Raw genomic sequence first — 21111 nt, forward strand, 5'->3', positions numbered from 1 at the left:
TATAACACCACTCCCTCAGAAATCTGCTGTGTTTATCCCATGATTTTTTAAATTCGTATACTGTCCTCATTTCCACCACCTCCACAGGGAGGCTGCTCCAGGCATCCATTTCCCTCTCTGTAAAGAAATATTTCTTTAGATTTCTCCTGAGTCTATCACCTTTTATCTCATCCTATGACTCTTTGGCGCCGGCCGTCCATTGCTCCTACCATGTGACAGAGGCCGGCCAATGGCACCGACAGCCCGTCACACCGTGAGAGCAAAGGGCCATCGGAGCCATTTGATCACTCATGGGACCCCACTGGACCACCAGGGACTTTCCATAAGTCTTGGGGGGGGGGGGGGGGCAAGTCTTCGGGGGTCATGAGGATGGGGGGGATTGCAATTAATTAAACTTGAAGGATTGGGGTGGGTTTGGGGTTTTTTTGGTTTGTTTTTTTTACATTTGAAGGGCTGGGCGGGGGGGGGGGGGGGGGTGTTTCATGCTTCGGTTCGGGGTCAGACGAAATAAAATCGTCCCAAACCGCAGGAAAACGAAATTTCCCACAGCGGGCTGATAAAGGCTGAACCTAAAGGTTCTGCCAAATCACATCTCTACTTTGCACACAGTATACTTTGACAGGCATGAACCTCATTCCTAAACTAGGCTATACGGGGAATGATCTCAGTCACGTGTATTTACTGCTAATACTCTTCTTGGTACTTGCATTGTGCCAAAGAGAGTCTCCTGGAGTTCATAAGATGTAATCTTAACAGGCAACATATCAAGATGTGCTTGGAAATTCTTCTTAATCAGACCAGTGGCACTTGATATGATTGGAACTATTTCTGTATCTTTCTACCACATTTTCTTGGTCTCTAATTTTTATTTAATAACTTCTATATATCGTCATTCGGGAACTATCACAATGGTTTACAGATGTTTCCAATAAATAGTAAAAATAACAGAGTGTAATAATAACAAATAAAATAAAAATACATGATTAATAGAATAAAATAAAAGATAATAAGATCAAGGAAAATAAAATACTAGAGGCAGCTGTATTCAATAAAAGCATGAACGGATAACATAGTCATAAAGTCAGGACTGAAACAGAAAACCTCTTTAAACAGGTTATAAAAACAATCATGTTGGATCCTGATAGGCCTTTGTAAAAAGCCACATCTTTACCTCTTTTCTGAATACTTTTAGATCTGGTTGAAGCCGTGTCTCTATTGGGAGGGAATTCCAGCACTTGGGTCCTGCCAGTGATAATGCCCGATCTCTTACTTGAGAGAGGTGTGCTGAATGGACAGAGGGAATATTTAGGAGACCTTTATTAGCAGAACAGAGATTGCGTTGTGGAGTGTGAATCCAATGACGGCATTAAGCTAGTCAGTTTGTTCACCATATATGATTTTGTGAAGAATGCATAAGACTTTGTATTCGATTCAATATTTAACCGGTAGCCAGTGTAAGGATATTAGGATCGGGGTTATATGGTCATGTTTCTTGGTTCCTGTTAGAATTCTGGCTGCAGTGTTCTATAGAATTTGGAGAGGACGTATGGTGGAGGGTGGTAAGCCCAGTCGTACAGAATTGCAGTAGTCAATGTTAGCAAAAATTAGAAGTTGGCTTACTAATCTGACGTCAGAGGGATTTAGTAATGGTTTCAATCGTTTTGAAGTCTGACTTTTGCTGTACCCTTCCTTTATTTTGCTTGAAATGTGTTTTTTAAAATGTAGTTCAGAATCGATTATGATGCCCAGGTTGCAGGTATGAAGGACGGGATATATTCTAACACTGCCCGACATGGACCATGTTTCGGCTGTCACCAGCCAGTGGGAGCTAAGTATAATTTTTTATGAAAAATAATATTTAATATTAATGAAAAATATCAACAAAAATTTAAGAAAAGGAGATAATAGTAAATTGAATTCAATAAATGGTTTTGGGTTTAAGGGAAATAAGGTTTTAAATGGATTAAATAAATATAGTGGGAATTATTTGGAGACAACGTCAAATGATTACAGTGAAGTGCTAGACAAACAGCTGATACTGTTTGTGGCCCATTGCGTGGCGAGAGACAGTGGATTACACAAGATTTGCACTAAGTTCTGATGACGTTGTTCTCTTGGTAAGAATTAGATATTTAGATGGTTTGATAATAAATAAGATACTTCCTTTCTATGATTGATTTGATAATTTTAAGGGGATAGAGGCTTCTGTGTGGTGATTACATATCAAATTTATGTTTACACAGCTCCCAATGAATAAATCATGCTACCTTGTTGTGTCTCTCTGTATATAGGCCTTCTAACATCAATCAGCACATCACATCCAGCAACAAGATGTGACACCGTTGCCAGTTACTCATCCGCTGTCCACTATCCTGAGCTGCAGTTAGCAATCTCTCATCTATAGGTCTGAATTCACCTCTCCTTAACTACCTGGTTCAAATCTTGATACACGTGAGGTTGCAGAAGTAGCTCTCTGTACTTCCCATTGTACTTATGCTTCTGCCAATTATCCTTCCTTGTTTGCTGGTCAGATTCTTTAAAGAGTTTCTTCTCTTGTCTTGCTAATTCTATAGCTCATTTCCTTTCATCTACTGGTGGATCTTCAGTCATTCCCTCCATTGGTTGGAATGATTGTCCTAGCTGAAGGACTACGAAGGATGCTTGCTTGCTTTCAGCCTGCTCCTCACAAGGAAGCTTTTATTACAATCTCTTCATGAGCCGTTTCTGTCCTGTGTGGATATTCTGGTGAGATATTAACCTATCTTTCATAATGAAACTTTTTTCATATTCAGAACAGGAAAATGGTCTCTCACCATTGTGTACTTGCTAGTGATCCTTCAGTGTTGCCTTCTGAAGGATCCTTTTTCCACACTCAGAGCTGTAACATTTATTGATATAAATATTTTATTATCCGCCCCTCCAAAGTACAGGGTGGTGTACAAAAAAACATTCATAATAGTGGAGAAGTCACGACAAACAAACAAAACAATATAATAACATAGCACATAACACAGTAACATAGTAATGACAGCTGAAAAAAACCCAAATGGTCCATCCAGTCTTCCCAGCAAGATATTTATGGTAGTAACTACTGCTCCGTGCAGTATACCTCCAAGCCTTATGTTAAGGGTAGCAATATAAAAAATCAAAACCAAAATAACTGTTAGCAACATTTTTACAGAATGAGCAGCCTTCCTGATAATTCATACAATGCTGCTGCTTGAACCTGCTTCCCTTTGGACTGTGCCATAGAAGCAGTCCTATATTTTTTTTGCTAAAGTCTGCGTATCAGTTCTTCGGACATACAAGTCAGGGCCCAGTGTTGGTTGTCGTCTGAATCCAATTCCTCTTTACTACCCCGTTTCTCTCGCTTTTGTCGCCTGTGTGGATTTTCTGATGTTGTGAGAGGTTTGTCTTCCTATTGAAACATTTTCCACATTCAGTACATGAGAATGGTCTCTCTCCAGTGTGGATTTTCTCATGATCTGAGAGGCTTGTCTTCCTAATGAAACATTTTCCACATTTACTGCATGAGAATGGTCTCTCTCCTGTGTGGATTTTCTGATGTTGCAAGAGGTTTGTCTTCCTATTGAAACATTTTCCACATTTAGTACAAGAGAATCGTTTCTCGCCCGTGTGGATTATCTGGTGAGATACTAGCTTATGCTCGCTAATGAAGCATTTCTCACAATCAGAACATGAGAATGGTCTCTCACCTGTATGGATTCTCTGGTGAGTTATTAGTGTATCCTTGCTAATGAAGCTTTTCTCACATTCAAAACATGAGAATGGTCTCTCACCAGTGTGTGTCTTTTGATGTCTTCTGAGGGCCGCCTTCTGAAGGAAGCTTTTCCCACATTCAGTACATGTAAATTGTTTGTTGCCTGTGTGGATTTTCTCATGTCGTGAGAGATTTGTCTTCCTATTGAAGCGTTTTCCACATTTAGTACATGAGAATGGTCTCTCTTTTGTGTGGATTTTCTCATGGTCTGACAGGTATATCTTTCTAGCAAAACATTTTCCACATTTACTACATACAAATGGTTTCTCCCCCGTGTGGATTTTCTGATGCAAGGTTAGCATATACTTAGTAAGGAAACTTTTCCCACACTCGGTACATGTAAATGGTCTTTCTCCTGTGTGGATTTTCTGGTGAGATAGTAACAAATGCTTCTGAATAAAGCTTTTACCACATTTACAGCATGAGAATGGTCTCTCTCCTGTATGGATTTTCTGATGCAAGATTAGTAGATACTTAGTAATGAAGCTTTTCTCACACTCAGTACATGTGAATGGTCTCTCTCCTGTGTGGAATTTCTGGTGCAAGCTTAGAAGATACTTAGTAATGAAGCTTTTCTCACACTCAGTACATGTAAATGGTCTCTCCCCTGTGTGGATTTTCTGGTGTCTTGAGAGGTGGTTCTTTTTACTGAAACATTTTTCACATTCAGAACATGAGAATGGTCTCTCTCCTATGTGGATTTTTTGGTGTTGTGAGAGGTCTGTCTTCATAGTGAAACTTTTACTGCATTCAGTGCATGAGAATTTTTTTTCTTCTATGTGCATTTTCTGATGTCTTGAGAGGTTTGTATTTCTACTGAAATATCTTCCACATTCAGTACATGTAAATCGTCTCTCTCCTGTGTGGATTTTCTGATGCAAGATTAGAGTAGGTTTAGTAATGAAGCTTTTCCCACACTCTGTACATGAAAATGGTCTCGCTCTTCTGTGGAGTTTCTGCTGCAAGAGTGGTATATACTTACTAATGAAGCTTTTCCTACACTCAGTACATGAAAATGGTCTCTCCTCTGTGCAGATTTTCGGATGTGATATTAGCATATATTTACTAAAAAGGCTTTTTGTACTTTGAGAACATGAGAATGGTCTCTCACTAGTAGGTATTTTTTTATGCTGTCTTAGAGCATTCTTGCATATGAAGTTTTTGCTGCATTCAAGAGCTCTCTCTGTTGTGTGTGTTCTTAGGTGGATATTTAAATTGTTTTCTTGACTGATATTTTTCACATAATTATTGCACAGAAATGTTGGTTTGATTATGTGGGATTTCTGGTGCAATATTAAATGTGATTTCTTACCAAAGCTTTTTCCACAGGAGTCATACAGAAAGGATTTCTTCCCTTTCTCCTCCCTCTGCTGGAGGTCAGCAGTCATTAGATCGCAGTTATTACTCTGGAAGGGTCTCTTTGCACTCAAGTGTCTCTTGTGTTCAGGGGTGACTGTGCTCTCCCTCTCACACTCAGTGACTCCATCCGGTGAGTCTGTAGCAGGGGCTCTCGGCTTCTTCTCTGATTCCTGCTGACTATTCTTTGTGTTTCTCCTCTCCATCCCCTGGGAAACATTCTCCAAGTCATTTCCTGAGTCTCTTGGGATCAGTCCTACTTCCACATGATGTTCTTTTTCATTCTTCTCTTCCTCCTTTATATTCTGTGTGATCTCATCACTTGCTGGTGATAAAAGAAAACATTAATGAAGTATTAGTGACCAGATAAATGGTTGTGATCCTATAATCATTGCTCTGGAATTGTCACAAAGTTTAAAAGTGAGAAGATGGAGAGAATGAGAGAGAAAGACATCATGAAAGTAGGTGAGCTTGTTGGAAACAGAGCAGGTTTTCCATAGAGAAAAAGGTAGAGAGAGGAAAGAGGGGGATAGAATAAGTTTGGAGGAGACACGAATTGATGTGCCCAGATAGGATGTGAGTTATCATAAAGGGCCAAGGATGAGATTGATACTTCCAGCTGAGAGGAAGATCAGAAGAGAGGATAGAAGACAAGTGGAGATATAATAACAGTGACCAGGTGAGAAGCTCTGAGGATGAGAAGTGATGGCTGAAGGACAGGAGGAGAAAGTTGAAGAGCAGTGGAAAGGGCAGTAGACAAAATGTTTGGGCAGATGGGAAATATAGAACGAGGACTGTGCATGTGATGTTCCTAATGGTCTGTAGTGGGGAATAAGTTTGGGGAGGATTTGCATCAGGAAAAATTAATGTCATAGAGCCTTAAGAACCAAAGAGAAGAGAAAAGTGATCCTCTGGAGTCCACAGTAAGAAGCTAAGCTGCAATCTCCCCAGTGTATTTGTGCATGGCTAAATATATCACAGGGGTAATGACCGCTATGGAGGAATCTCAGGCCTCTTGTATCCTGCTGTGAATATTCTGATCTGCATTTGGGCTCATGGGATCTGTAGTCCTGGTTCTATTAATGTGAGCTCAATCAGGAGCCAGAGGGAGTGCTTAAAGCAGAACCTTCATCTGCAGATAATTAGTTGGACTTGCTGGGAAAAAGCACTTAAATCTTGAGAAAAGAAATTGTTGGAGGGTTAAACTATTATTGGCTGACTATATTGTATGCAAGTTTTAAGTTTTGCCATTGTTAGAACCATGTGTGTGTACCAGATAAAGTCTTTAATTCCGTGAGCTAGTAAAAGTTAGCGTTTGATTGCTGTGTTAGAATTGTGAGTTTGCACAGGTTTCTTATTTGATATGAGAAGATGCGAGTACTCATTCCTGGGTAACTAGTTACTGGTTTGGTTCTCACCCTCTCACAAGGGATATGCAGAAGAAAAATATTAATTTCAGTTCATTCATTCATTTCATTGGGATCCAAATTTGTTTCATTAGTTTTAAAACAAACAAAAAATAGTTTCATTTGTTCATTCATTTCTCATTAAAGTCAATGGGTGAGACATTGCATTCTATTTTTTGGCTTCAGAATAGTGGTTTTCTTATCAATTCTCATGAACCTTATAGGATGAAATCACCAGAAGGTGAAAAGAACTGCAAGGTACTTAGACTGTGGCAAAGTGGCATCAAAAGTGGCATGAATAGCCTAAGGCTCTGCAGAGGGGGTACCAGCATTGCCAGGAGTTCTCCAAGGCACCAGGAGAGCAGCAACGAAGCAGCAAGAGGAGGAAGGAAGCCCCAAGGTGCCAAAAGGGGACACCAGTAATAGTGACATGAACCCTTGATGGCATCACAAGAGGCAGAGTGGCACCAAAAGTGGCATCAGCACCCTGAGGCACCATGAAGGGGAATGAAGCAGAAAAAGTGGGAGGAAAAATCCCAAGGCACTGCTAAAGGGACCAAAAGTCAGAAAGAATGGCATCAAGATTTCAAAAGAACATGAGAGGTGCACAGCGGCCCCGAGTCTGGCAAGAACACCTCAAGCTGTAAGAGCTGGAGTATAACAGGAAGGATCAGTGACAGGAAGAACCCCAGGGTGTAACATCTGGGCATGGCAGCAAGGCCGAGTGGCACAAAGTCCCCGAAGGTGTAGCATGAGAGTAATATGGGAGGTGCCCGTCATTCTGTTCAAGCACATTTACTAATTGTCATAATCAGTACAAGAAAATAATCTGGGATAATTATTTTCTGGAAATAAGCTTTGATTACATTCTCTGCTGGAACTTGATTTAGCTGCTGGGTGGAATAGCGATTGTCTTGTGAATCGGGCACGTTATCACAAGCAGGACATCTAAATGGTTTCTCAAATAATTGTAGTGTGGTTTTCCTGGAAAGTGGTGAGGATTGCTCCATTTACAAACCATTTCCCATATTCTGTAGCTGAAGTCAGACTGTTCTTTATGCTGATTTTCTGGTGTTGTATAAATTAGTTTAGTTTGTACTTTTATAATAGTCAATAAAATTGTGTAAACTACTTGGTTGACACTGGTTTCTGGAGTCAACCAAGCACAGAAATCTAGATTTCTCATTATAATACTATCTGAAACCTTGTATATTATGATCCCCTTCCCTCCCCCCACCCTTAGTAAAACATAAGGTTCAATTATAGATTCTTGAGTTACCTTATTGAAGATATGAAAACCTAAGTATTGAGAATAAGGGCTGTGAGATCTGTGAGATAACGACTGAATATATGGGCCCCAGATCGACCTGAATTTTTTATTGCTCGGGGGGAGAAATGTGATGAAGTATTTTCCATTTGCATCGTAGTATGAAACAGATTATGCCATTGCCCATATGAAGGGGCCTTAGGTGACTTCCAATGGGTTAGAATTAGCGATTTATCAAGCCTTCTGAAGTAATATTTTACTCCCAGTGCCTTGTACCTTAAGATCAGGAAAGCTAGCAAAAAAACCCAGCCTGTATGAAAGAGGGAGTGTCACGTTCAGAAGGTTAGATAGATATCGTAAAATTCTTTCCCAGAAGGAAAACATAAAAGGATACTCCCAAAAAGGCGTGGGACAAATGATTTACTCCCTGATGACATTTACTGCAGACATCCGTATCGGTTAACCCAGCATGATAAGCCATATGCTGAGATATATATGCCCTACATAAGAATTTGTATTGCATTTCTCGATAATGCATATTACGAGACACTATCTCAGTAGCCTACGAAGGTTTCTGAATGTTCAAGAGACCAGGAAACCATTAAAGATAAGTGGGAGGGTAAGGCCTGTGCAAAGTAAAAATAGCCATGGCAAGAACAAGTGTTGTCAAGTACTATAGGGGAAGGGGATTTTGAAGGAACCTCGTATACACTACAAGCTGGAGTAGGTGATGCCTTTCCTAGACATATGTGGCTGATCCTACTAGTAGCATATGCTTCCATGAAATAGTAGAAGTCAAGCAGCATCTGGCGTGGCATGAAGGGGACTTTGAGTAGTGCAGCAAGCATGCAGGGCAACGGATGCCCAGCAGAGGACCAGAAGTCACCATGACCACAGGGAAAGGGGAAGCAAAATGGAAACATCTCGTAGATAGGTACAGAAGGGGAATGGAATTTGAAAGGAATATTGAAGACAACTGTAGCAGCGGAGGAAGCAATGCAATGTACCAAGACTGGATTGGAGTGGCAGAGAGAGCCATGATGCTGATATAGTTGAGCAATACAGTGAGAAAATTAACTGTACAATCCTAAGGTGAAACCTCGAGGGTTGAGGTGCAAGATGAATGGTATCAAAAGTATGAGGACCGGTGCAGCAGTGGTATATTTTGCCCTTGGGGTGAGGGAGATGTCTGCCACTGCGCTCTTCTCTGTAACATCCTCCCTTAATGGATGTTAAAGGTGATGGTGCAAACAATCAACCAGAGTGTACTGTCCTCAGTGCACCTAGATCACATAATATTTGTATTTATTTATGCTTTTTATATACCATCGTTCCAACAGAAGATCACAACAGTTTACATAAATTGCATTCGATTACATTGTAAAATGTTGTATTAGCAGTTTCTTACTTAGAGTAATGGTATCTATTGTAATACTATTGACTAATCAAAACATGCAAAGTTAATCTAATATTGATTACTGTTTAGTTTGGAATAGATTTTATTCAAATATTATTTGATGTGCTGAGAAGTAGTAATATTTCAGGATTAATAATGTTCATTAAGTGATTTGTTTGATATTTCTTTTCTGAAGAGTCAGGTTTTAAGTTCTTGTTTGAATTTCTTTTTTCAAGTTAACAGTCTTATTGATCCGGGTAGATCGTTCCATAGTTTGAGTCCTGCTATTGTGAACATTCGTTCTCTTATTTGGGTTAGATGAGTGTTCAGATTTGGAGGAATTGTAAGAAGATTTTTGTTTTGAGATCGGAGATCTCTTTAAGGGCTGTTGGGTTGGCAGACTCATGCCATACTTCAGGCATCTGCAGTGATGTCAGTGACTCACCCAATGTGTATGGAAATTCTGAAGAAGGAGCCTAACACATTCGCAAGGTGGATGGCCTCCTGAAGCCCTGTGGTGTAATGAAGGCGAGGGCTGGCAAACGCCTGCTAATGTTGGATCCCACAATGACATGCGGCAGGTAGCGCATGAAGGTGAGTGCTCAGACCTAAAACATGGTCATCTATGCCTGGTCAGGGTGAAGCCAGAGGAATCATTGGTGGCAGGCTGTAGTGGTCCTGATGTGCAATCAGTTGTCTGGCTAGTGCTATCTTACTGATCCAGCAGGCCAGCTGCATATACTTGTGTGAAAGAGTAAGCCATGCTCTTTATAAGTCCACATGGCCAGTACAGTGGAACTGTGAGTGGGCCATAAAATCAGTTACGATTCATGGAGTGGTGCCATAACCATGCAGAACCTAAGCCAGCTTCCGCCAGGTGTAGAAGGTAATCAAGCAGTTTCTGTGTGGGGCAGGAGCAGGCTCTAGGGCCTTCTACTCCTACCACACAGAAAACCTCCTCCACTTCAGTCCATAGGACTTTCTAGAAGCTACCAGGACCCAAGACATATCCTGACAGATCGAGCGGTTGCAGAATTAATCTCCCAACATCCAGGCCGTGAGCAACAGGGCCTGGAGATTGGAATGCCGAAACCTGACTTGATCTTGCGTGATGAGATCTGGGGAAGGCCCCAGACTGATCGGTCTCCGGATGGACAACTGCTGTTGGAATGGAAACCAGACCTGTTCTCGTGAAGCTTCAAGAGTCTTTCCCACTAAGGGAATCGGAGGATACCCGTACAGTAGACCCTTACCCCAATGACGGGTGAGGACATCCAAGGCTGATTTGCTGTCTGACCTGTATAGCGAGCAGAACCGAGGCACCTTCCAGTTGCAAGGGGACGTGAACAGATCTACATCTGGGCTCCCCCAGGGGCGGAATATCCAACTCGCCACTCCCTTGTCCAGGGACCACTCATGGAGTCTGAAGGCATGCCTCAGTCTGTGTGCTACCACGTTCGCTGTCCCGGCCAGGTATAAAGCTCTGAGCACCATCCCTAAAGGCTAACAGAAGGAAATGAAGAAGGGTGCATGGGGGTCACTTGCTGGTGCAGCGATTACTATCCTTAACCAATAAGCCTTGCTGCAACTCCATCACTGCTCTCTGCTTCAACGGCAGGGGGGAAAAAGGTGATTTGGATTCAGACGGTAACCGAGTGCCCCAGATTTTACAGTCAGGGGAACTGGTGTGCAGACATGGGGGGGGGGGGGGGGGGGGGGAGACACGACAAAAATACAGGACTGCTTCTACGGCCAAGTCCATAAGCAGAGCACATGAAGCAGCACCGGCTGAATTTTCAGGAAGGCTCATCACCCAGTAAAAATGCTAGCGGTAAAGTTTTATGGGCTATCATAAGGCTCGGGGATAACCGCACAGGGCAGCCGTTGCTACCCTTAAGAGAAACATGGGGTAACCTGCACGGTGCAGTGGATATTACTATGGGAGGCTTACTGGGCAGACTGGATGGACCAATTTGGTCCTTTTCTGCTGTCATTTCTATGTTTCTATGACCAGATCTGGACCGCTTCCTGATCCCGTACCCTCCCCCCCCACTCAAGGCTACTGGACTGAGGCTCTCTACTGAGGGAGGGACCGCACGGTATCACCTCAGGAGGCAAGTGGTGCTCCACAGTCATCTCATCCTTCAGGTATCTCCTTTCCAACTTTTTTTTTTTTTGTTTATACTCACGGGCAATCTCCCGAAGGGAAGTGCATATCCACCATCCGCTGGAGATGGAGACTACCGGAGAGCTGATGTCGGGGGTGGGTCTACGTAGCCGTGACATCAGCTTTTGCTCCGTCTCCATCTGCTGGCAGAGGTGCACAACCCACGCGTTGGGACCGACCTGCCCAAAGGCTGAGGAATTACATTGAATTTTTATATCTCTGTATTTAAAGAAAGTCTTTGGATATACAGCCAGAGCAAAGAAGTATATTACACATCATATCAATAGAAATGTATTAATTATACAGAGGCAGAAACAGGCCACACACATAATGGAAAAGAAAAGAAAAGACAGCCTGCGTATCAATAAAAGCTAACAATCGGTGAAAACTGTCTTAAGGGTAGCACAAAAGGTTAAGACAAACCTGAGACATTACGGAAAGGGCCATATTTACATATTAAAGATAAGAAAAATAACATTGCTACAAGTGGCTGATGCAATATCAACCACTTGTAGAAATGTTTTGCTTATGAAGTAGCTGGCTCATTGGTGTAAGGATTAGAGGTGTCAAACTATTTAACCCTTTGTATCAACAAGCGATCACTGGGAGAGACTGCTCCTGTTCATCTTGCATGGTGATCTTGTAGCAACTCTCCAGAAGATCTTATTTGGTATTAAGAGTTTCTGTAATAGCCCACATTAGAATGGGTAAATAAGGAAATGATTTTTACCGCTTCAAACACCACTAGGACTAGGAAAATAGCAACTTGCACATTTAAAGCAAATTGTAGGAAGAAGTTTTTCACTCGGTGCACAATGAAACTATGGAATCTGTTGCCAGAGGATGTGGGTAAGGACTTTCAAAAGAGGACTGGACAAATTACTGAAGGACAAGCCCAAAACAGCTATTAGTCAGGTAGACTTGGGAAAGCCATCGCTTATCCCTGAGAGTGAGATACAAGAAACAGTTCAACTATTGGGGATCTGCCGGCTACTTGTGACCTGGACTGATCAATGTTGGACACAGGATGCTGGGCTCAATTGACCTTGGTCTGATCCAGCACGGCCCTTCTTATGTTCTTATCTTTGTGGAAGCTCACCTGCAAGTGTCCTCAGGTGAGACATTGAAATATATGTAAATTCTCTTTATCTCAGCAGAAACATGGGATCAATAACAGAATGACTGTTTGGGGATGGACTCAAGTGAAAAGACCCAAACAACCAATCTCAGGTACCAGGCCAGACACAGAGCAATGCAGGAGCTGCAGTCAGGAGAAAAGTGACTAATGGCCTTCAGTAAATAAGTCCCAGGGTCTGCTAAAAATTGCAGATAATGCAGTCCTTACCGAGGGAGCTCAGGATCTCATAATTCTCCTTCATCACCTCCCTGTAAAGCTCCTTCTGTTCTTCATTTAAATACCCCCACTCCTCCTGGGAGAAAGAGACAGCGATGTCCTCAAACGTCACCGGCACCTGAAACACAAACCAGAAACACTCAGAGACACATGGAGGGGCTCAGCGTGCATTAGATCTCAGCTGCTCCCTAATCCAGCCCCTCCCCTTCAGTTCCCCACCAGCTGAAGCCCAGATCGGGGCTTCCCAGCCCTGTCCTGGGGACCTCACAGTCCTGGGGACCTCACAGTCAGTTTGGTTTTCAGGATATCCACAATGAATATGCATGAGATAAATTTGCATGCACTGCTTCCAAAGCAGGAACATTTTTATCCCATGCGTATTAGTTGTGGATATCCTGAAAACCTGACTGGCTGGGGGGACCCCAGAACAGGTTTGGGAACTCTGACCTAGAAGGCTCTCAAGCGTCCCTTGGCATATTTTGCTGGATTCCTGGGAAAAGTATTCGGATGAACCTTCTGGTCCTCTGCTATGAAAAAGATTATGGGGGCAGTGAAAGCTGAAACCTAGAGGCCTTGCAGTGTCCTCTGCTGGGAGAAGGAAACTAATGAGCCTTCTAGTTCTTTGTTGCTGGAAACACCTCAGGGTTTTTGGGTGCTGAAGCCTAGACAGCTCACGATGTCCTTTGCAGTCCTCTGCTTGGGTAATTATTCAAATGAGCCTTAATTGTAGCTTGTAGTGTTCTCTAAGGAGAGCAAATTGTGTGGGGCCGAGGTTTAGCGGTCTGAAAAAAAACTCTAATAAACTGTTATTTGTTCTCATTTGTTCTTCCCGATGCAGCTTCAGTGAAACACGGTCATTGTAACTCGGATTGAAAACCCCTCCTTTTCTTAAATTAAAAACATGACCTTTTCATTCTGGACTTTATTAGAGTTTTTTTCAGACCGCTGAACTTCCGCACCGCACAATTTGCTCTCCTTTTTGAGATGTTAGTGTGCTCTGCGCGTTGTGATGTTCTCTAACATCTTCTACTGGAGCTGCAGATGAGCCTTCTCGTTTCCAGGAGCGGAAAAGACTGGGGGCTAAGGAAGCTGAAGCATAAACAGTGTGCGATGCCTTAAAGACTCCTCTGCAGGGAAAAGACTGCGAATAAGCCTTCAGATCCTTTTGTGCTCAGAGGAGTGTGGGGGCCATAAAAGCTGAAATCTACATGGCTTGCAGTGTCCTCTGGGGTTCTCTGATTTAGCTTCTCAGGAAAGTAAGAAAATAAGCCTTCCAGTTCTCTGCTGTTGGAAAGAGTTCATTGCTGTGAAAGCTGAAAGCTGGCGAGCTGATGGGATCCTCTGCACTGCTCTGCTCAGGCTGCTGGGAGAAGCTTTCAGATGAACCTACAGACACCACATCCTCCTAAGCCCAGCGATATATAGGGGGGATTTTCAGAAGCAGAGCACGGGAAGGCTGCATTGCATCCCCTGCCCCCCTCCTACCTGCTGAGCAGAAAGCCCTGCAGCCATTCTCCTGCCCCTTCTCCAGAGCAGGATTTCCAGCCCCGGCTCCCTCCCTGCACGGTCCCTGGGGTGGGGGATGAGATCAGTCCCAGGCTGCATCCCCTGCCCGTCTCCTACCTGCTGAGCAGAAAGCCCTGCAGCCATCCTCCTGCCCCTTCTCCAGAGCAGGATTTCCAGCCCTGGCTCCCTCCCTGCACGGTCCCTGGGATGGGATCAGTCCCAGGCTGCATCCCCTGCCCGTCTCCTACCTGCTGAGCAGAAAGCCCTGCAGCCATCCTCCTGCCCCTTCTCCAGAGCAGGATTTCCAGCCCTGGCTCCCTCCCTGCACGGGTCCCTGGGGTGGGGGATGGGATCAGTCCCAGGCTGCATCCCCTGGCCCCTCCTACCTGCTGAGCAGAAAGCCCTGCAGCCATTCTCCTGCCCCTTCTCCAGAGCAGGATTTCCAGCCCCGGCTCCCTCCCTGCACGGTCCCTGGGGTGGGGGATGGGATCAGTCCCAGGCTGCATCCCCTGGCCCGGTCCCTGGGGTGGGGGATGGGATCAGTCCCAGGCTGCATCCCCTGCCCCCCTCCTACCTGCTGAGCAGAAAGCCCTGCAGCCATTCTCCTGCCCCTTCTCCAGAGCAGGATTTCCAGCCCCGGCTCCCTCCCTGCACGGTCCCTGGGGTGGGGGATGGGATCAGTCCCAGGCTGCATCCCCTGCCCCCCTCCTACCTGCTGAGCAGAAAGCCCTGCAGCCATTCTCCTGCCCCTTCTCCAGAGCAGGATTTCCAGCCCCGGCTCCCTCCCTGCACGGTCCCTGGGGTGGGGGATGGGATCAGTCCCAGGCTGCATCCCCTGCCCCCCTCCTACCTGCTGAGCAGAAAGCCCTGCAGCCATTCTCCTGCCCCTTCTCCAGAGCAGGATTTCCAGCCCCGGCTCCCTCCCTGCACGGTCCCTGGGGTGAGGGATGGGATCAGTCCCAGGCTGCATCCCCTGCCCCCCTCCTACCTGCTGAGCAGAAAGCCCTGCAGCCATTCTCCTGCCCCTTCTCCAGAGCAGGATTTCCAGCCCCGGCTCCCTCCTTGCACGGTCCCTGGGGTGAGGGGATGGGATCAGTCCCAGGCTGCATCCCCTGCCCCCCTCCTACCTGCTGAGCAGAAAGCCCTGCAGCCATTCTCCTGCCCCTTCTCCAGAGCAGGATTTCCAGCCCTGGCTCCCTCCCTGCACGGTCCCTGGGGTGGGGGCAGCTTTGGGCTGTGCTGGGTGAAGGTGCTCAGCTCCTCTCCAGCATTTCCCTGTCTCAGCACTGCCCTGCACAGGAAGCCCTGCCCTTTCCTGCAGGAAGTGACATCGTCAAACAGAAAGGAGAAGAGAGGATCGGGATGGGAATTGTGGGAAGTGTAGTCCCAGGGCATGGATTGTTGTGATTGGGTATTTAATAAGACCAGTTCCGTTTATAATAGGCAAAGTGGGTAACTCTGCTCCTGAGAGAGCCCGGGGACTGAGTGCAAGTCCCTGAAGGGAGAGGGGAAGGAGGAGAGGGAGAGGAACAGAGCAGGGAGAAATGAAAGTAAAAGAGAGAGGGAGTAGGGAAGGGAGAGAGAGTCCTGGGACAGAGCACAGAGAGGGGAAACAGGAGAGGGAGGGAGGGAGGGAGGGATCCTGGGGGTTGAGCGGCCTCTGACTGCTGCCCTCTGCCGCCCCCGCCCAGCACTGACAGCAGGAGCTGAGGCTGCACACAAGGCTGCAGGATTCAGGATCAGCTGGGACTGCACTCTCAGGAATATTGGGACTGGCAGACTGGGAGCTCAGATTCATACATTATCTGATTTATAGAAATAACAGAGAAGCATAGAAACCTGACAGCAGGAAAAGGCTCCACAGCCTATGGAGTCTGCCCATCCCCACCAACTATTCAGAGTTACAGTCCCTTCCCCTCCCTCAGAAATCCTCTGTGTGTATCCCATGCTTTCCTGAATTCAAATACTGTCCTTATTCCCACCACCTGCACAGGGTGGCTGCTCCAGGCATCCGCTTCCTTCTCTGTAAAGAAATATTTCCTTAGATTACTCCCCAGTGAGCCTCCTTTCACCTTCATCCCATGACACCACTTTTTAGACTCTCGTTTTCTTTGAAAAATGTTTGCCTCCTCTGTAAGGAAATATTGGAGGTATTTAAGAGTCTCCGTCACATCTCCCCTATAAGAACATACTGAGTCAGACCCTGTGTCAGAGGTCTGCAGTGACAATCTCAGCAGGGGATTCAGTAAACGCACAACATCCCCACTCCCACAGAATCAGATTCTTTTACCTCTCCCTCATCCGCTGGCAAAATTTCCCTCCTCCCCTTCCTGATATAATCACCTAACGTTCCCTGCCCACCCATTCAACCCAGAGAGTGACACTTCAGGTCCCAATAAGTGAGACTGAAGAAGCCTCATGAGAGGCTTCTAGGAAAAGTGAAAACTCCTGGGGTTGGAGGCGATGTCCTTTCATAGATTACAAACTGGTTAAAAGACAGGAAACAGAGAGTAGGATTAAATGGTCAATTTTCTCAGTGGAAAAAGGGTAAACAGTGGAGTACCTCAGGGATCTGTACTTGGACTGGTGCTTTTTAATATATTTATAAACGATCTGGAAAGGATACGACGAGTGAGGAATCAAATTTGTGGATGATACTAAATTATCAATTTATCAGATTGTGATAAATTGCAGGATGATGTTGTGAGGCTGGAAGATTGGGCATCCAAATGGCAGATGAAATTTAATGTGGACAAGAGCAAAGTGATGCATAGGGAAAAATAACTCATGCTATAGTTACACAATGTTAGGTTCTATCTTAGGAGTTATCACCCATTGAAATCGTCGCTCAGTGTGCTGTGTGATCAAAAAAGCAAACAGAATGTTAGGAATTACTAGAAAGGGAATGGTTAATAAAACAGAAAATGTCATAATGCCTCTGTATTGCTCCATGGTGAGCCCGCACCTTGAATACTGTGTGCAATTCTGGTCACCTCATCTCCAAAAAGATATAATTGCACTGGAGCAGAAGGTACAGAGAAGGGCAACCAAAATGATAGGGGAGCTGTTCCATTCTCCTTATGAGGAAAGACTAAAGAGGTTAGGACTTTTCAGCTTGGAGAAGAGACAGCTGAGGGGGGATATGATAAAGGTCTTTAAAATCATGTAAGGACTTTAACATATTAATGTAAATCGGTTATTTACTCTCTCAGATAATAGAAGGACCAGGGGGTTCTCCATGAAGTTAGCAAGTAGCTCATTTAAAACAAATCAAAGAAAATTATTTTTCACTCAACGCACAATTAAGCTCTGGAATTCATTGCCAGAGGATGTGGTTACAGAAGTTAGTGTAACTGGGTTTTAAAAAGGTTTTGATAAGTTCCTATAGGAAAAATCCATAAACTGCTATTAATTAATAAGCAATAGTACTTGAGATTTATTTAATGTTTGGGTAATTGCCAGGTATGTGTAGCCTGGTTTGGCCACTGTTGGAAACAGAATGCTGGGCTTGATGGACCCTTGGTCTGACGCAGTGTGGCATGTTCTTATGTTCTCTTCCCCTCCAGTCCCTACCAGTTGAGTCCCTCACCCCAATCTCCCCCAGCAGTTGAGTCCCTCTCCCCTCCTAGTCCCCAGCAGTTGAGTCACGCACCCCATCTCTCCTCCCAGTTGCCAGCAGTCAGTCACTTTCAAGCTGAGAGTCAGATTGCCTGAGAAGAGGAGAGGGTGAGCCTCAGTCTCCTAACCCTCCCTGAGTCCCCTGCAGTAAACTCTGAATCAGGAACCGATCCTCCCTCCCTACTCAAGTCCCGAACTCAGCAGACACCGTGACTGCCTCTAACCTTCTGCACTTCAGACTCAGACACCAGGAATCCTAAACAGAGAGCCGCTTGCCTGCCTGCCTGCCTGGCTTCACTCACAGGCATAGCAGCCTTCCCCCCCCCCCCCTGCTCCGCATGGGTGCAGACACTGCAGCCTTCTTAAGGCCCGGCCCCTCCCGAGTCCCGATGCCTCTGCTTTGCCCAGGGGTAGACAGCGGGACCTTGTTTCAAGCCTGTTGCTGCCCCTTTCTATGCAGTTTCTTCCTAGAATGCTCTGACTGACCGCACACGATAACAGACCTGGACCGCTGCTGCCTCACTCCGTGACTGGCCCCCCACCACAATGAGGCAGGCCCCTGCTCGGCAACTCGGCTTCTGGTTTTTTGGGGTTTTTTTTATGGTTCCCAGAGCTGCTGCAGGCTGTCTTTGCTGTTGGGCAATGGCCATGAAGGTAACCGAGAGCATGCCCGACGATGGTAACAAAAAAAGAAGCATAGGTCAGAAGGCCCTGGCGGCACGTCACTGTAAAGGGTCCACCAAGCCCAGCATCCTCCTTCCATCAGTGGTCTCGCCTCTATACCTCTCTGTCTGCCTCAGCGGCTCCAGGTCTGCCACTCTAGCCTCCAGAGATGGGACTCGTTCTCCGAGAGCCAGGAGCTCTTTGCATCGCATGCACACGTACAACTTCTCACCGGCGGGTAAAACAAATCATACAGTTTTTGACATATTTAGTGTTAATTTATTGAGTTCCAGCCATGATTTAATAGAATAAAAGCAAATATTAATGTGACTTAAAAGTAACATCCCAAGATGAATGAAAACGAATGCATGTCGTCTGCATATAGTTTGTAAGCGACTGTCAAATTCGAAAGAATTTTACAGAGGGGCACTAAGTAAATGTTGAAAAGTAATGAAGAGAGAGAGAGGAGCCTTGAGGGACTCCAGTTTTAATTTGAGGAACATGTGAGAAGTCAGTGTGCATTTTTACTTGTTGAGAGCGATTAGATAAATAAGAACGGAACCAGTTGCGCACTATGCCAGATAAGCCAGCTTCCTGTAAACGAAAGAGTAGCATGTTGTGATCCACAGTGTCAAATGCTGATGAAATATTGAGAGAGACTAATATGTATTGATGACCATTATTGATACCTCTTCTAATGGTGTCAGTTAAAGAAAGAAGTAAGAGTTCTGTATTGAGAGCCCAACAAAATCCAAACTGAGTATCGAGAACCTCAAATTTCTCGACACGATCTGAAAACTGAGTTAATACTGATGCTTCAAGAATTTTTTAGAAAAAGGGTAATGATGACATTGGCCTATAATCGGATTGATCAGAGGGGTCAAGATTGTTTTTTTTTTCAGGAGAGGACAAACTACTGCATGCTTAAGACTGTTAGGAACAGTACCTTCATTTAAAGACAAATTAATTAAGGCATGCAAAGAGAGGAGCTATTGAATCTTTAGCAGCTTTAAACAAAGCAAATGAACAAAGAGCTTGTGGACAGATGGTAATGTTAGATTTAGCAATGAGGTTGGAGACCCCCATTGATGATACATAATCAAAGTCAGATCAGGCAGCTATCATAGAGACAGCTTCTCCTAAATACCATTTAGGAATGTTGACAAAATTGAGACATAATTTTTCAATCTTTAAGTTAAAAATTTGAGAAAAAAATCCACAGAAAGGTTGTTAGAGGAACGCAGATTCAGTGTTGTTGGTAAGACGTTTAACGATGCTGAACAAAAGTTTAGGGTCATAACCAACGTTATTGATTAAATTTGAAAAATACAGGTTTGAAAAGTTTTTAAGGATGCTCTGAAGGCTTGAACAAGAAGAGAGGAGGGGTGTTTACGCCAAGCACGTTCTGATTTTCTCTAAATTTGGCGAGCAGATTTAACCTCAGAAGACAACCATGGCTGAGGTTTAAAGGACACTGAGTTGAGAGAAGTATATCGTCCCATTGGGTAATAGAATCAGAGATGTTAAGAAAAGACATTGATGATGTAGCTGACATAATAGTGGAAGAAAAAAGATCAGACTCAATTATACCACGTTTGACATGACTGGAAGTGCTCTGAAGAGTGGTGATTGAGTTATTTGTAGTATGAAAACAAAATTGAAGCAAAAAATGATCAGACCATGGAACTTGACTAAATGTTAAGGAAGAGATAGCAGACTGAGAAAAAAGACTTGTTAACGAAAACAAGGTCTAGGATGTGGCCTAGTTTATGGGTAGGTTCAGAAATCAATTGGCTCCAACCAAGTGAGTCCACAATATCAAGAAATAAAGTGCAATATGGTAGAGGAGGGGAGATGTCAGTTTGTAAGTTAAAGTCTCCAAGAATGATCATATTGTTTAGATCAGTTTTGGAGAGCATCAGCAGTTCAAAAAAGGGTGATAAATTATTAGCAAGTAATTCTGGGGGAATATAAACTAAGCATAATGAGAAACTACTAGCAGAAATTACTAGCATTTCCAGAGAGGAGTCATGTGAGATGGTTTCAGTTTTAATGTTCTAAGTATATTTATAGATCACCAATAAACTGCCACCCCTCTTCTTTTGACGAGTGTGAGACACAATTGAGTATCCAGGAGGAGAAATTAAATTAAAGCGTAATGGCATCTGAATCCAGTAGCCAAGACTCTGTGATACAGCAAAAATCAATCTGCTCACGAATGATAATATCGTGAATTCATTGAAACTTACTCCTCACCGACTGAGCACTGATGAGACTGAAAGAAAAAGAAAGCATGGAGGAGAACCCTTTGTACTCCCCTAATCAAACTGTCTTGAGAAAAGGTGGTTGAGAGTAGTAATGGCATTTGTGAGAAGTAAGATTACCATAACAGCCCTGACCAGTAAGCGTGGAACTGTTAAAACAAGCATTATATCCAGCATAATGAAAAGAGTCACTGGCCTCAGTAACACCCAGGAGCACACCGTGCTCCTTCTTGCTCACAACAGAGTGTGCGTACCTCCGGCGTCCCACGCTGGCTCTTCACCACCTGGAAAGGTGACATCATGGGGGGGGGGGGCAGGGCTGGGCGCCATCGA

The 21111-nt window shown here is 44.4% G+C and overlaps 1 protein-coding gene across 2 annotated transcripts; it reads right to left on the minus strand.

Annotated features, from left to right (window-relative positions):
* Nucleotides 1-3148: 3148 nt before the first annotated feature.
* On the minus strand, nucleotides 3149-12779 carry LOC115083616 (oocyte zinc finger protein XlCOF6-like). 2 transcript variants are annotated; one of them, XM_029587537.1, is made up of 2 exons: nucleotides 12719-12779; nucleotides 3149-5458 (listed from the first exon to the last, which is right to left on the minus strand). In XM_029587537.1, exon 2 carries the CDS (start codon nucleotides 5341-5343, stop codon nucleotides 3310-3312), a length of 2034 nt encoding a protein of 677 aa, XP_029443397.1. In that variant the 5' UTR covers nucleotides 5344-5458; nucleotides 12719-12779; the 3' UTR covers nucleotides 3149-3309. The 2 variants fall into 2 exon arrangements, with proteins under 2 accessions (XP_029443397.1, XP_029443396.1); XM_029587536.1 differs by having other exon boundaries at nucleotides 3149-5462; nucleotides 12719-12772.
* Between the last annotated feature and the right edge of the window lie 8332 nt (nucleotides 12780-21111).

Source organism: Rhinatrema bivittatum, chromosome 2 (assembly GCF_901001135.1).
Source record: "Rhinatrema bivittatum chromosome 2, aRhiBiv1.1, whole genome shotgun sequence".
NCBI lineage: Eukaryota > Metazoa > Chordata > Amphibia > Gymnophiona > Rhinatrematidae > Rhinatrema > Rhinatrema bivittatum.

What these genes read in the sequence shown, in the direction of transcription:
- LOC115083616 (XM_029587536.1), bottom strand. Translation starts at nt 12,752, where the DNA reads ATGAAGGAGAATTATGAGATCCTGAGCTCCCTCG. An exon ending in TGAGATCCTGAGCTCCCTCG is followed by an intron (nt 5,463 to 12,718) that starts GTAAGGACTGCA and finishes TTTTATCACCAG; the next exon opens with CAAGTGATGAGATCACACAG.